Source organism: Engystomops pustulosus, chromosome 5, assembly GCF_040894005.1.
Source record: "Engystomops pustulosus chromosome 5, aEngPut4.maternal, whole genome shotgun sequence".
Lineage (NCBI taxonomy): Eukaryota > Metazoa > Chordata > Amphibia > Anura > Leptodactylidae > Engystomops > Engystomops pustulosus.
Genome location: NC_092415.1, coordinates 176,338,414 through 176,350,358, shown reverse-complemented (window position 1 = coordinate 176,350,358; position 11,945 = coordinate 176,338,414). Strand labels below are relative to the sequence as shown.

Genomic DNA, 11,945 nt, shown 5'->3' with positions numbered 1-11,945 from the left:
CAGGGGATGATGGAAAAATATGCAAATAGATTTTACAGGAAGGGATAAGGAAAATTATGCCTCTATTAGCTACCTAGTAAGGCAGCTCCCTTGATATCAAGCATGAGTGTCAGAAAAGCCTTATGATATCATGTGGGATTCAAACCAGACCAGCATATCTATTCCAGAAGGAACAGATTCCCAGCTGTAGACAGCACTCTTCATCCAGCGCTCTTCATCTGACTTTGGCGATCTAAAGTAAAAACATTGATAACATTAGTGAAAGGGGAAAGAACAGGTTTCGACTTCTAAAAATTAAAAACCAGATCTTAATTAAATACTTACATTTTTGGCAAGTTTCAGGGAAACTTTAAAATATGCTGGACATTCTTCACATTTATTGCATGAGATGGTCCGGGTAGTTTGAGTGCTTGAGGGAAAAAAATCAAAGAGGTCAAACATGAATGAAGATGTCATACCATACCCGCTCACTGCAGACACTGACCAGTTTGGTATTGCCAATTACCTGGTTTATAGTATAAACAGTATGCAATAGCTTTACCTAATGATGTACAAATGTACACAAAATGTGAGGACTTACCTCTCTGTACATTTTATACAGGGCTCTGAAGGTGCTGTTTTCTCCAGTCCACACTTAGTGCATAATACCACAGGAATCTTGCCAGCAAGATGATGGCTAGCAGGAAGATCCCGGCATAGACTGCATAGGCGATGGGGTTCTGGAGTGTTGCCAGGATGGTGTCCATGGTGGAGGGGCCTTGTTTAGTTGTTTCTTCCTCCTTCAACTGAGTTGGAGATTTTTCAACCAAAGCCCGCTGGAAATAGATGTCCATTATAGCTCTTTCTCTGACATCAGACTGTATCACTGTAAAAATAGAAGACAAATAGAAGTAAATATTTGGTATGGAGAATGTTATCAGTCATTGAGGTTTTCAGGAGGAATTCTCTACAGTAAGAGCTTTGCAAAGGCAGGAAGGGCTCCTGATCTAGCACACACATAGAAGGCTGGGTACACATAATGTTTTGTACCATATGTTGTAAGGACATCGAGGGGGAATTTTCTGCAGATGCGATATATGCTGGTCAGACAAAAGCAACAACCATGCCTCCATAAGTCAATGTATACTCTCAGCATATACGTCGGGAGCATTCCCAATGTATGCACTGACCTATACAAAAAATGAGATGTGAACCAAGCCATAGTGACAGATAAGAGAGAGTGTATGAGAGTTAGAAAACTATAAGTCTTACCATCCAGGTAATGAAATTTGCGGAGGATGATGTCGTCGTCGTCATCTGTTACCTCACAGACGTAAGTCCCTCTATGGCTCATCCTCACAGGTTTTATGAGGAGAAAAAGTTGGTCCCCATGCTTTATATGCTTGAAGTAGCTGAGGTCAGCCACCCTGATCTAAAGGGAAAATGTTCATAACATTAGTGAGAGGGGAAGGAACAGGTTTCTAAAATGTTAAAAAAAAATATATTAATTCAAACACTTACATTTTTGGCAAATTTCCAGGAAACTTTCGGATCTTCTGGAAGTGGAAATGACGCCCCACAGGGGATGGTGATCTGGTCCAGCTCACTTACACTCAAGGTCTCAACTGAAGGGAAAGTAACAGGAAATAAATAGTTAATAAGACAACATACAATACACTAACAATGTTATATGAGATAGAAATTGATAATAGATGTGATCTTACGGGGACAGGCCACGGGGACGTTACAATCCTCCTCAGCACATTTATTGCATGTGAAGGTGCGGGCAGCTTTCTGAAGGCCTGAGGGGGAAAAGTCATAGAGGTCACACATGTGAAAGACATAAGGACCCCAAATATACATAATGAGGGGGGTCACACAACTAACTTATACTGTGCAATGACATTACTCACCGCATGGAGGTCTGCATTGTTCCGGTGGATGACCTAATGGAAGAAATTATATATATATATAAATAATTATGGAGAATATAAAGGAAATGTTTAGTGTCTGTATCCAAGGATCTTTAGTCACTTACGTTCGACACGGTCTCTTACACCTTGCACATACTTTGCCATTGTAATTTCAAATTGATGTACCCAATCAGGTGGGGATACTAGAAGAAAGGAGATAGAAACAGAAAGAAATAGTCATTTACTGTTGACAATTTAAAAGACATTGAAAAATACTTAAGATTTTAAAACTTACAAGATTTGTCAATGGATTTTACGTCTTTCTCGAAGATTTTCAGGTATCCTTTTATGTAAGGTATTTCAGAAAACGCTGTAAGGAGAAGATAGGAGAGTTAGGAGAGATATTGTAGACATTGTATATACTCGAGTATAAGCCAAAGTACTTAATTGTGCCACAAAAAAACTGGGAAAACATATTGACTCGGGTATAAGCATAGGGTGGAAAATGCAGCAAGTAACTCTCTAATAAAATGCCCAGCAGAGTTCCCCTTTAAAATTAAATATCCAGCAGACCCTCCTGTAAAATAAAATGTCCCACAGAGACCCCTTTATAAAAAAAAGTGGGGCCCGAGTGAGGTTTTTTCAACAATAAAATTGTTCTAAAAACCTTGGCTTATACTCGAGTATGTATATGGTAAATCCCTAAATCCTGAGGTCACATACGTTCTATATATAAGACAAAGAAGCAATGAGAAAAGAGGATCTCAATTACCTATCGAGATGCTGTTGAGGGGCAGAAACCCAGCATGCAGCTTTTGCAGGCATCTTTCAGGGTCCATCTTGTGCAGAGAGACGGGACGATGACATATTTGATCTCTCTGCGCTGGTGTGGTGAAGCAGTGGAAGCAGGATCTTGCAACTTCCACTCCACCCAAGAGGAGAAAGAGCTGCAGCAGCAAATAACAGGAGTTAAAGTTTGCCATTATTTCCAATCACACAAACCCGTCAGCTAGAAAACCTAAAAACACAAAAATACCTGAGATTATGACTTGGAGGAAACTGTGAAACCTATCAATGACAATGGATTCTATCTCCTCACTATATACAGGATTGGCCAAAATATAAAGGTATAACCCCTGGGACCACTTCATTGAAATGGAGCAGTACTTACAGTCTCGCATCCAGCTGATGAGTGACCTCTCTGTCATCCAGCACCTTCTTATATACCCCGATGCTGATGACATCACAATAGACACTTCTGATGACATCACAATGACTGTTCATGGTTCCGGCTGGTCACATATTATCATATGTTCTACATCTTACATAACACATTATGATATGTGGGGTACAATATGATAAAAAAGGTTTATTATCAGCCTTCATGTTATAAAGCTACACTAACCTACCCCCCCCCCCCACACACACACACACACGTAAGCACCCTAATCCTATAATATGTCATTTATAGATGTGGTCTCCCCTGGGTCCCAAAGAAACAATTCCTAAATAGACATATAGCAGGCCTAGAACAAGAATCTACAAGAAGGGTAGGCGCCTGCCTAGGATACAGTGGGAAACACTTTAATACCTGGGAATTACACTGTACTACTTGGGCCCAGATTGTCTCTTTCGGGCCCAGAGGAGACCATATCTTTATTCTAACACCCTTGGACTTGCAGTAGAGCTTTCATCAGACAGATATATACAATATTTCATTGGTGTAGCTCATTTGTTAAAAGATGTAAAACTTCAGGTCGCAGCCTGGCGTGAAGTTGCAGAGATCTCCTATAAGAGGCTCCGGTAGAAGGATAGATGGGCTCTGAATTGTCTTATTACTGGTCCAGGGCAATAGGGATCAATAACAGCTGAAGAATATGGGGTATAGATGTGGGATGGGGCTCCTTATATATACATAAAGAGAGTTGGAGTCTACACTAAGGGTATACTGGGTGCAAGCCTATTACTAACTTCCATAGAACTACAAGTCACAGCATGCCTTAAAGTCAACTCTGTTGTTACAAGAGGCCCTTTCCTAGATCTGTAGATATATGAGCTTTATATTGTTCTTATAATGGATCCAGTTATTCCTGATAGACAAGGCATTAGTTATAGATAAAGCCTAGAAAAGCCTGGGTATAGATGTGGGAGGGGGCACTTACTCAGCTACAGACATTGAAATGGAGCAGTACTTACAGTCTCGCATCCAGCTGATGAGTGACCTCTCTGTCATCCAGCACCTTCTTATATACCCCGATGCTGATGACATCACAATAGACACTTCTGATGACATCACAATGACTGTACATGGTCCTGGCTGGTCACATGACTGTAGGATGGGTTTTGAGTCTTACGTGGATCTTTTAGGGATAAGATCTTGTTAAGATATATAAAGGTGATGATGATGATGGAGATGAAATATACAGCACTAGGGGTGGAGATGCAAGTTAGATTAGTTCCAGAGATTCGTTGGGGCAGATTTACTTACCCGGTCCATTCGCGATCCAGCGGCGCGTTCTCTGCAGTGGATTCGGGTCCGGCCGGGATTCACTAAGGTAGTTCCTCCGCTGTCCACCAGGTGGGGCTGCTGCGCTGAAGTTCCCCAGAGGCGCGCTGGAATGCCCTGAAATTCACCGGCCAATACCTAGTGAAGGTAAGTGTCATTTTCGCAACACATTTTTTGTTTTAAATGCAGCGTTTTTTCCGAAACCGTCAGGTTTTCGTTCGGCCACGCCCCCGATTTCCGTTGCATGCATGCCAGCGCCAATGCGCCACGATCCGATCGCGTGCGCCAAAATCCTGGGGCAATTTAGGGAAAATCGGCGCAAATCGGAAATATTCGGTTAACACGTCGGGAAAACGCGAATCGGGCCCTTAGTAAATGATCCCCGTTGAGTCCATATGGGCACATGGTATTTAACTTGTATATCCAAAAGTTCTCTCTTTTGAAGAGCTGTGATGGACGGTCTGGGTGATCCTTAGGGATCTGTTCGATGGGAAGGAGGGAGAGGTGGTTAATATCGTTACTGTGGTGTTGGTGACAGTGTCGTGAGACACTGTGGAGTTGAAAGCCAATCTTGATTTTACTCCTATGGGTGTTCATTCTTTCACTTAACGTTTGTGTTGTTCTGCCTACATACTGAAATGGACATGGACATTGGAGAAGGTAAATGACATAATCTGATGAACAATTAAGAAAGTTGGCAATTTCAAAAGTTTCTCCTGTGGCGGCGCAGCGGCACTAGATGCCTCACATGCGATATTATTCTACACCGCACACAATCTTTCCGCTCCACCGCCACAGGAGAAACCTTCATGGCTGAATGTTGAAATCACATTCTAAGCCATCTCAGCATTATATCTCCTTTGCTACCCGGCTGGCTTAAAATGCCCATTTAAAATCAATTTTAATATGTTGTGAACATACTTTATTTAGAAATTCAGGTTTGTAAAAAAAAAATAGAAATGTCTGCAAATTGCTCCTTAGGAATGAGGTTTCTTAACTGTTGTCAAGGCAGATCCATTGACCAGGCTGAAGAAGGGGCTCTTTCTCCTCTCTGTCTACACAGCTCTGCAGTGAGTGTTAACCCCTTTTGCTCTCTCACTGGCAGGGGAAGGATGTGACTGTCCATCACAGTTACTGTAGCTTAACCCTCAGCAGCCCAAAAAAGGTCAACAGGATACAGACAGATGTAGTGGAAATCAATTAAGACAGCCAGGAGTGAAGTAAGGCAGTGTTCAGTCTAGTGCAGGGCTGTTCAGAGTGCAAATGAAGTACAAGATCACAGTCTGCACTATCACACTAGCAAGTTACATTGTTCATTTATTGACATGCTAAAAATAAGTTTTCATACAATCTCTAGTTTATATTAAGAATATTGCCGGCTCTGTCATCATTATATACAGGGATTCCATTGTCTGGAAACTCTTTTGGAAATACAGCTTAAAACTGTCAGTCCATTTTTTGGGTAGAAGTATCATGTTATGACAGGTTATGGGGCATAATCTACAGTCATGGCCATAAGTTTTGAGAATGACACAAATGTTATATTTTCACATGATCTGTTGCCCTCTGGTTTTTATGTGTGTTTGTCAGATGCTTTTATCACATACAGAAATACAAGTGCAATCATATTATCAGTAACAAAAGCTTTTGTTGACAGTTAGAATAAGGTAATGCAGCAAGTCAATATTCTTGCACAATCAATGCTTGCATTTTGTCACAATTTGTTAGTGTTTGTTTGTCCACCCGTCTCTTGATGATTGACCACAAGTTCTCAATGAGATTAAGATCTGGGAAGTTTACAGACCATGGACCCAAAATCTCCATGTTTTGTTCCCTGAGCCATTTAGTTATCACCTTTGCTTTATGGCAAGGTGCTCCATCATGCTAGAAAAGGCATTGTTGATCACCAAACTGCTCTTGGACGGTTGGGAGAAGTTGCTCTTGGAGGACATTCTGGTACCATTCTTTATTCATGGATGTGTTTTTAGGCAAGACTGTGAGAGAGACGATTTCCTTGGCTGAGAAGCCACCCCACACATGAATGGTTGAAGGATGCTGTACAGTTGGCATGAGACAAGACTGGTGGTATCGCTCACCTTGTCTTCTCCGAACAAGCTGTTTCCAGATGTTCCAAACAATCTAAAAGGGGATTCATCAGAGAAAATGACTTTACCCCAGTCCTCAGCAGTCCACTCCCTGTACCTTTTGCAGAATATCAGTCTGTCCCTGATGTTTTTTCTGGAGAGAAGTGGATTCTTTGCTGCCCTCCTTGGCACCAGACCTTGTTCCTAGAGTCTCATCCTCACAGTGCGTGCAGATGCACTCACACCTGCCTGCTGCCATTCCTGAGCAAGCTCTGCACTGCTGGTAGCCCGATCCCGAAGCTGAAACACTTTTAAGAGACGGTCCTAGCACTTGCTGTTCCTTCTTTGGTGCCCTGGAGCCTTTTTGGCAACAATGGAACCTCTATCTTTGAATTCTTTGATTATGTGATAGATTGTTGACTGAGGTGCAATCTTTCTAGCTGCGATACTCTTCCCTGTTAGGCCAGTTTTGTGCAGTGCAATGATGACTGCACGTGTTTCTTTAGAGATAACCATGGTTAACAGAAGAGAAACAATGATGCCAAGCACCAGCCTCCTTTTAAAGTGTCCAGTGGTGTGATTCTTACTTAAAGGGGTATTCTCGTCTGGGCACTCATATTCAGTTTCATTAATCTTCCATATGTAAACATTTCTTCAATTGGATGTTATTAAAAAAAATGTTCCGGTGTGAAGATAATTTCTCATAAATGTAGCCATGTTGTCCCTTAGAAACGAGATAGCTTCCTCCGATACGACCACGTCACACTCTGGCTGTGGTGGCCAGACTTGCGCTATAGAGTCCTGCCTGACCACCTGGATTCAGCAATCATTACCACAGGACGGCTGTAGGACATGTAGTAACTCCCAGACATTTCATATTCAAAAACCTTTTTGTTTCTTTGTGCAATCCCTCCAGCAGATGTGGCCGTATCCGAGGAAGCTATCTCGTTTCTAAGGGACCATATTACTACATTTATGGGAAATTATCTTCACACAGGAACATTTTTTTTAATAACATCTAATTGAAGAAATGTTTATATATGGCAGATTTATCAAACTGAATGTTAGTGCCCAGACGAGAATACCCCTTTAATCATGAGATTGATCTCCAGCCCTGTCCTCACCAACACCCACACCTGTGTTAATGGAGAAATCACTGAAATGATGTTAGCCGCTCCTTTTAACCCCTTAACGCCAAAGCCACTTTTCACCTTCCTGACACTGCCCAATTTTTAAATCTTCCCTGTGTCACTATAAGTGGTTATAACTTCGGAACGCTTTAACATATCGAAGTGATTTTGAAATTGTTTTGTATTTCATGTTAGTTAGACAAATTTTGGTGGTATGTTTTGCGTTTATTTATGAAAAAAACATATTTTGTGAAAATTTGGAAAAAGTCTCGATTTTTTAAATTGAAATTGTTCTACTTTTTCCATACGTAGTCATAACTGCAAAAAACTTGATAACTAACATTAATTGAATTACATTTTTTTGGCTAAATGAATGTGTTTTTCAAAAAATGTACAAATTCTCAGTGGATAAAATACCAAAAAGGTCCACAAAGTTTGATACTCAATTTGTCCTGAGTGTAACAATACCCCATATGTGGTGGTAACCTGCTGTATGGGCACACACCAGAGCATTGAAGGGAAGCTGCGCCATTCAGAGCAGTTTATGCATTGTCCCTTTTTATTGGCTATACAATCTTTATTTTTTGGGAAATAACTTGGTGGCCAACTATGTATGCACAATACTACCAGGGGCCATAAATACCGAGCAGCAGTGAGATGGAAGTCATATACATAACACCAGACCCAATACACAGGGAGGGGAGGGGCAATAACCTACATCCCTCATTGTCAGTGACTTAGGGTACATTCACACGCGGTATGCCCGCCGTGCGGGCATACCACCGTGTGCTGGAGGTGAGGAGGAGGTGACCCCTCCTCCCTCCATAGGAAATAGCGGCACACGGCCGCACATCCGCCGAAAGATAGAGCTTGCTCTATCTTTTTGCGGTGTGCGGCCCGGATCGGTGTCACACATGTGTGGCACCGGATCCCCGCCGTGCCGCTATTGCCATCTATGGGGACGTACATGCGGCCGCAAATTTGCGGCCATATTTACGGCCCCGCTGACGGCAATGTGAATGAGCCCTAAGATGGAGTCACATACACTGATATACAGAGACTGTGATAACATTATAAGTGGTTGTTATAGGAAAGGTTAGCTCCTTGTTTCATATCATCTATGCTCTCTGTCTCCTTCCCAACCTGCTCCTCTCTCACCAGTGTGTGACACATGTGACCTCCTTATAAGGAGCACGGTAATGGTGACATCTATCCTCAGCCTCTCTCCTATCACACAGCTCCAGCTCACCAGGACTCATGATGCTGCAGTAATGTGTTGTATCAGCCATGTCTTCTGTAATATCTTATATATCAGCCATGTCTGCTATAATATCTGTTATAACAGCCATGTCTGCTGTAATATGTGATGTATCAGCCATGCCTGCTGTAATATCTGATGTATCAGCCATGCCTGCTGTAATATCTGATATATCAGCCATATCTGCTGTAATACCTGATGTATCAGCCATGTCTGCTGTAATATGTGATGTATCAACCATGTCTGCTGTAATATGTGATGTATCAGCCATGTCTGCTGTAATATGTGATATATCAGCCATGTCTGCTGTAATATGTTATGTATCAGCCATGTCTGCTGTAATATCTGATATATCAGCCATGTCTGCTGTAATATGTGATGTATCAGCCACGTCTGCTGTAATATCTGATGTATCAGCCATGTCTGCTATAATATCTGATATATCAGCCATATCTGCTGTAAGAGCACATATGAGCTGCAGAAAGCTCCCATGCAATAAAAAAAATATCAATATCTACAGAGTGTGAGGTAATAAATACCCCATAGAAATCCCTGTGTGAAGTAGATGCCTCCACAGCAGTGTCTGCACTATGTAAGGTAACTGGGAGCAGGTCACCCCTGCAGCATGTTCACATAATATTATAAAATATGTCTCCCTAGTAACATTAAGCAGCCATATCCACAGTATATGAGGTAATAAGCTGATATAATGTCATTTCTATCGTATATAAGATAACTGGGCTTATATTCATGAGGAGACATACTACATAAACTCATGTGTTAATTATGATTTCTGAGGTAAAAATCCTTCTATACCTGATGTAGAAGCCGCTTCTACACTAGTACATGATGTGTGAGGTGTATGTGGTGACAACAGTGTGATATAACCCCAGTATTATACTCCATAAGGCGCCAGACATGTTTCTCCATGGTCTTCTGGTAAGAGAAAGAGGAAGAGAGACACAGGACAGGAAGTGCTATCTATTGCTGGGCCCCACCTCTCTCCCAGTACACCCTACACCAGTGGTGGCGAACCTATGGCACGGGTGCCAGAGGCGGCACTCCGAGCCCTTTCTGTGGGCACCCGGGCCATTGCCCCAGCACACCAGACAGGACTCAAATAATCTTCCTGCAGTTCCAAGCAACTTGGATGCAAAGATGCTGTTTTCTGTGATATTTTAAAGTGACTTACTTGGGATTGTAGGAAGAGGGAGAATGTGTAGACAGGGCCTAATTATCTTTCCTGCTGCCCCACAATTCTCTGTGTACAGAGGGACACTGAAATTGAGCTAAAATGATGCAAATTTTCGCTACTTTCTACTGTGTTGATGTCCTCAGGAGGCCAGTTTGATTGAACATTGTTGAAGAACAGGCAACAATAAGTTACTGCTTTAATTTTCGATTGGCACCTCACGGTAAATGCGGGTTTGGGGTTGCAGTTTGGGCACTTAGTCGCTAAAAGGTTCCCCATCACTGCCCTACACCCTACATACTCTTCCCTCTCTCACAGTACACCCTGCCCTACATACTTTGCCCTGTCACAGTACACCCTCCCCTGCATACTCTGCCCTCTCACAGTACACCGTGCCCTATATATTCTGCCCTCTCGCAGTAATACCCCCTCCCCTACATATTCTGCCCTCTCACAGTACGCCCTACCCTACATACTCTGCCCTCTCACAGTACACCCTACCCTACATACTCTGTCCAACCACAGTACACTCTACCCTACATACTCTGCCCTCTCACAGTATACCCTACCCTACATACTCTGCCCTCTCAAAGTATACCCTACCCTACATACTCTTCCCTCTCACAGCACAACCTCCCCTACATACTCTGCCCTCTCACAGTATACCCTTCCCTAAATACTCTGCCCTCTCACAGTAATATCCCCTCCCCTACATACTCTGCCCTCTCACAGTACGCCCTACCCTACATATTCTGCCCTCTCACAGTATACCCTACCCTACATACTCTTCCCTCTCACAGTACACCCTCCCCTACATACTCTGCCCTCTCACAGTATACCCTACCCTAAATACTCTGCCCTCTCACAGTAATACCCCCTCCCCTACATACTCTGCCCTCTCACAGTACGCCCTACCCTACATACTCTGCCTTCTCACAGTACACCCTACCCTACATACTCTGTCCAACCACAGTACACCCTACCCTACATACTCTGCCCTGTTACAGTACACCCTCCCCTACATACTCTGCCCTCTCACAGTATACCCTACCCTGCATACTCTTCCCTCTCACAGTATACCCTACCCTGCATACTCTTCCCTCTCACAGTACACCCTCCCCAAGATACTCTGCCCTCTCACAGTATACCCTACCCTACATACTCTGCCCTCTCACAGTACACCCTACCCTACATACTCTGTCCAACCACAGTACACTCTACCCTACATACTCTGCCCTGTTAAGGTACACCCTACCCTACATACTCTGCCCTCTCACAGTACCATCCTACCCTACATACTCTGCCCTCTCACAGGACAACCTACCCTTCATACTCTGCCCTCTTAAAGCAGAATCCACCTATATTAAATGAATTCAACTACATAAAAAATTCCAAACTCATGTCCCCCTTTGCTTAAGGCTTCAGGGTGTCTTTCTAATTCTGACTCCGTGTCAGGGGAGATTGCTGAAGGAAGCAAAACCCTCACAATGTGATCACAAAGTATCCTGTTTCCACATGAAAACTGACAGGAGGTAATCTGGTCCAAAATCTGCAATGAACAGATAAATTGACCATGGATTTTGGGAAATATTATAAGCTACATATGTGACCTGTACAGAAAGGCTTTCAAACTAGAGGGAAAAACTAAAGGGGAATAGGGTAAATTGTCACATCCCAACCACAAGAGGGAGGTAGGGGGGAAAGAGAGGATTGTGAGTCCTCTAGTTCCTGGATGCCTCAATCTGTAAAAAAGAGGCAAAGTCCAATGACTCCCTAAAAAAGTCCACAATCAATAAAATAGTAAAGTCCACAAGAGAAACAAAAATGAGAAAGTGGGCTTGTCAGTCCTCTTCTTCAGTGTCCATCCTGCTGTCCAATGAGGC

At 42.8% G+C, this 11,945-nt stretch overlaps 1 protein-coding gene across 2 annotated transcripts; it reads right to left on the bottom strand.

Moving 5' to 3' along the window:
- Positions 1-586: 586 nt before the first annotated feature.
- LOC140134250 (sperm acrosome membrane-associated protein 6-like) lies at positions 587-2,875 on the bottom strand. Of its 2 annotated transcripts, XM_072154835.1 has the most exons (8): positions 2,665-2,875; positions 2,188-2,262; positions 2,018-2,095; positions 1,893-1,925; positions 1,704-1,781; positions 1,501-1,604; positions 1,252-1,411; positions 587-865 (listed from the first exon to the last, which is right to left on the bottom strand). In XM_072154835.1, exons 1-8 carry the CDS (start codon positions 2,873-2,875, stop codon positions 594-596), a joined length of 1,011 nt encoding a protein of 336 aa, XP_072010936.1. In that variant the 3' UTR covers positions 587-593. The 2 variants fall into 2 exon arrangements, with proteins under 2 accessions (XP_072010936.1, XP_072010937.1); XM_072154836.1 differs by lacking the exon at positions 2,188-2,262 and having other exon boundaries at positions 2,665-2,815.
- Positions 2,876-11,945: the final 9,070 nt, after the last annotated feature.

Bases quoted from the DNA above. Each gene is read 5' to 3' on its own strand.
- LOC140134250 (XM_072154835.1), bottom strand. From the start codon at position 2,875: ATGGCAAACTTTAACTCCTGTTATTTGCTGCTGCAGCTCTTTCTCCTC. The intron at 2,096-2,187 runs GTAAGTTTTAAA...CCTTTCTTCTAG, and splicing joins AAAATCCATTGACAAATCTT to TATCCCCACCTGATTGGGTA. The intron at 1,926-2,017 runs GTAAGTGACTAA...TTCTTCCATTAG, and splicing joins TGTAAGAGACCGTGTCGAAC to GTCATCCACCGGAACAATGC.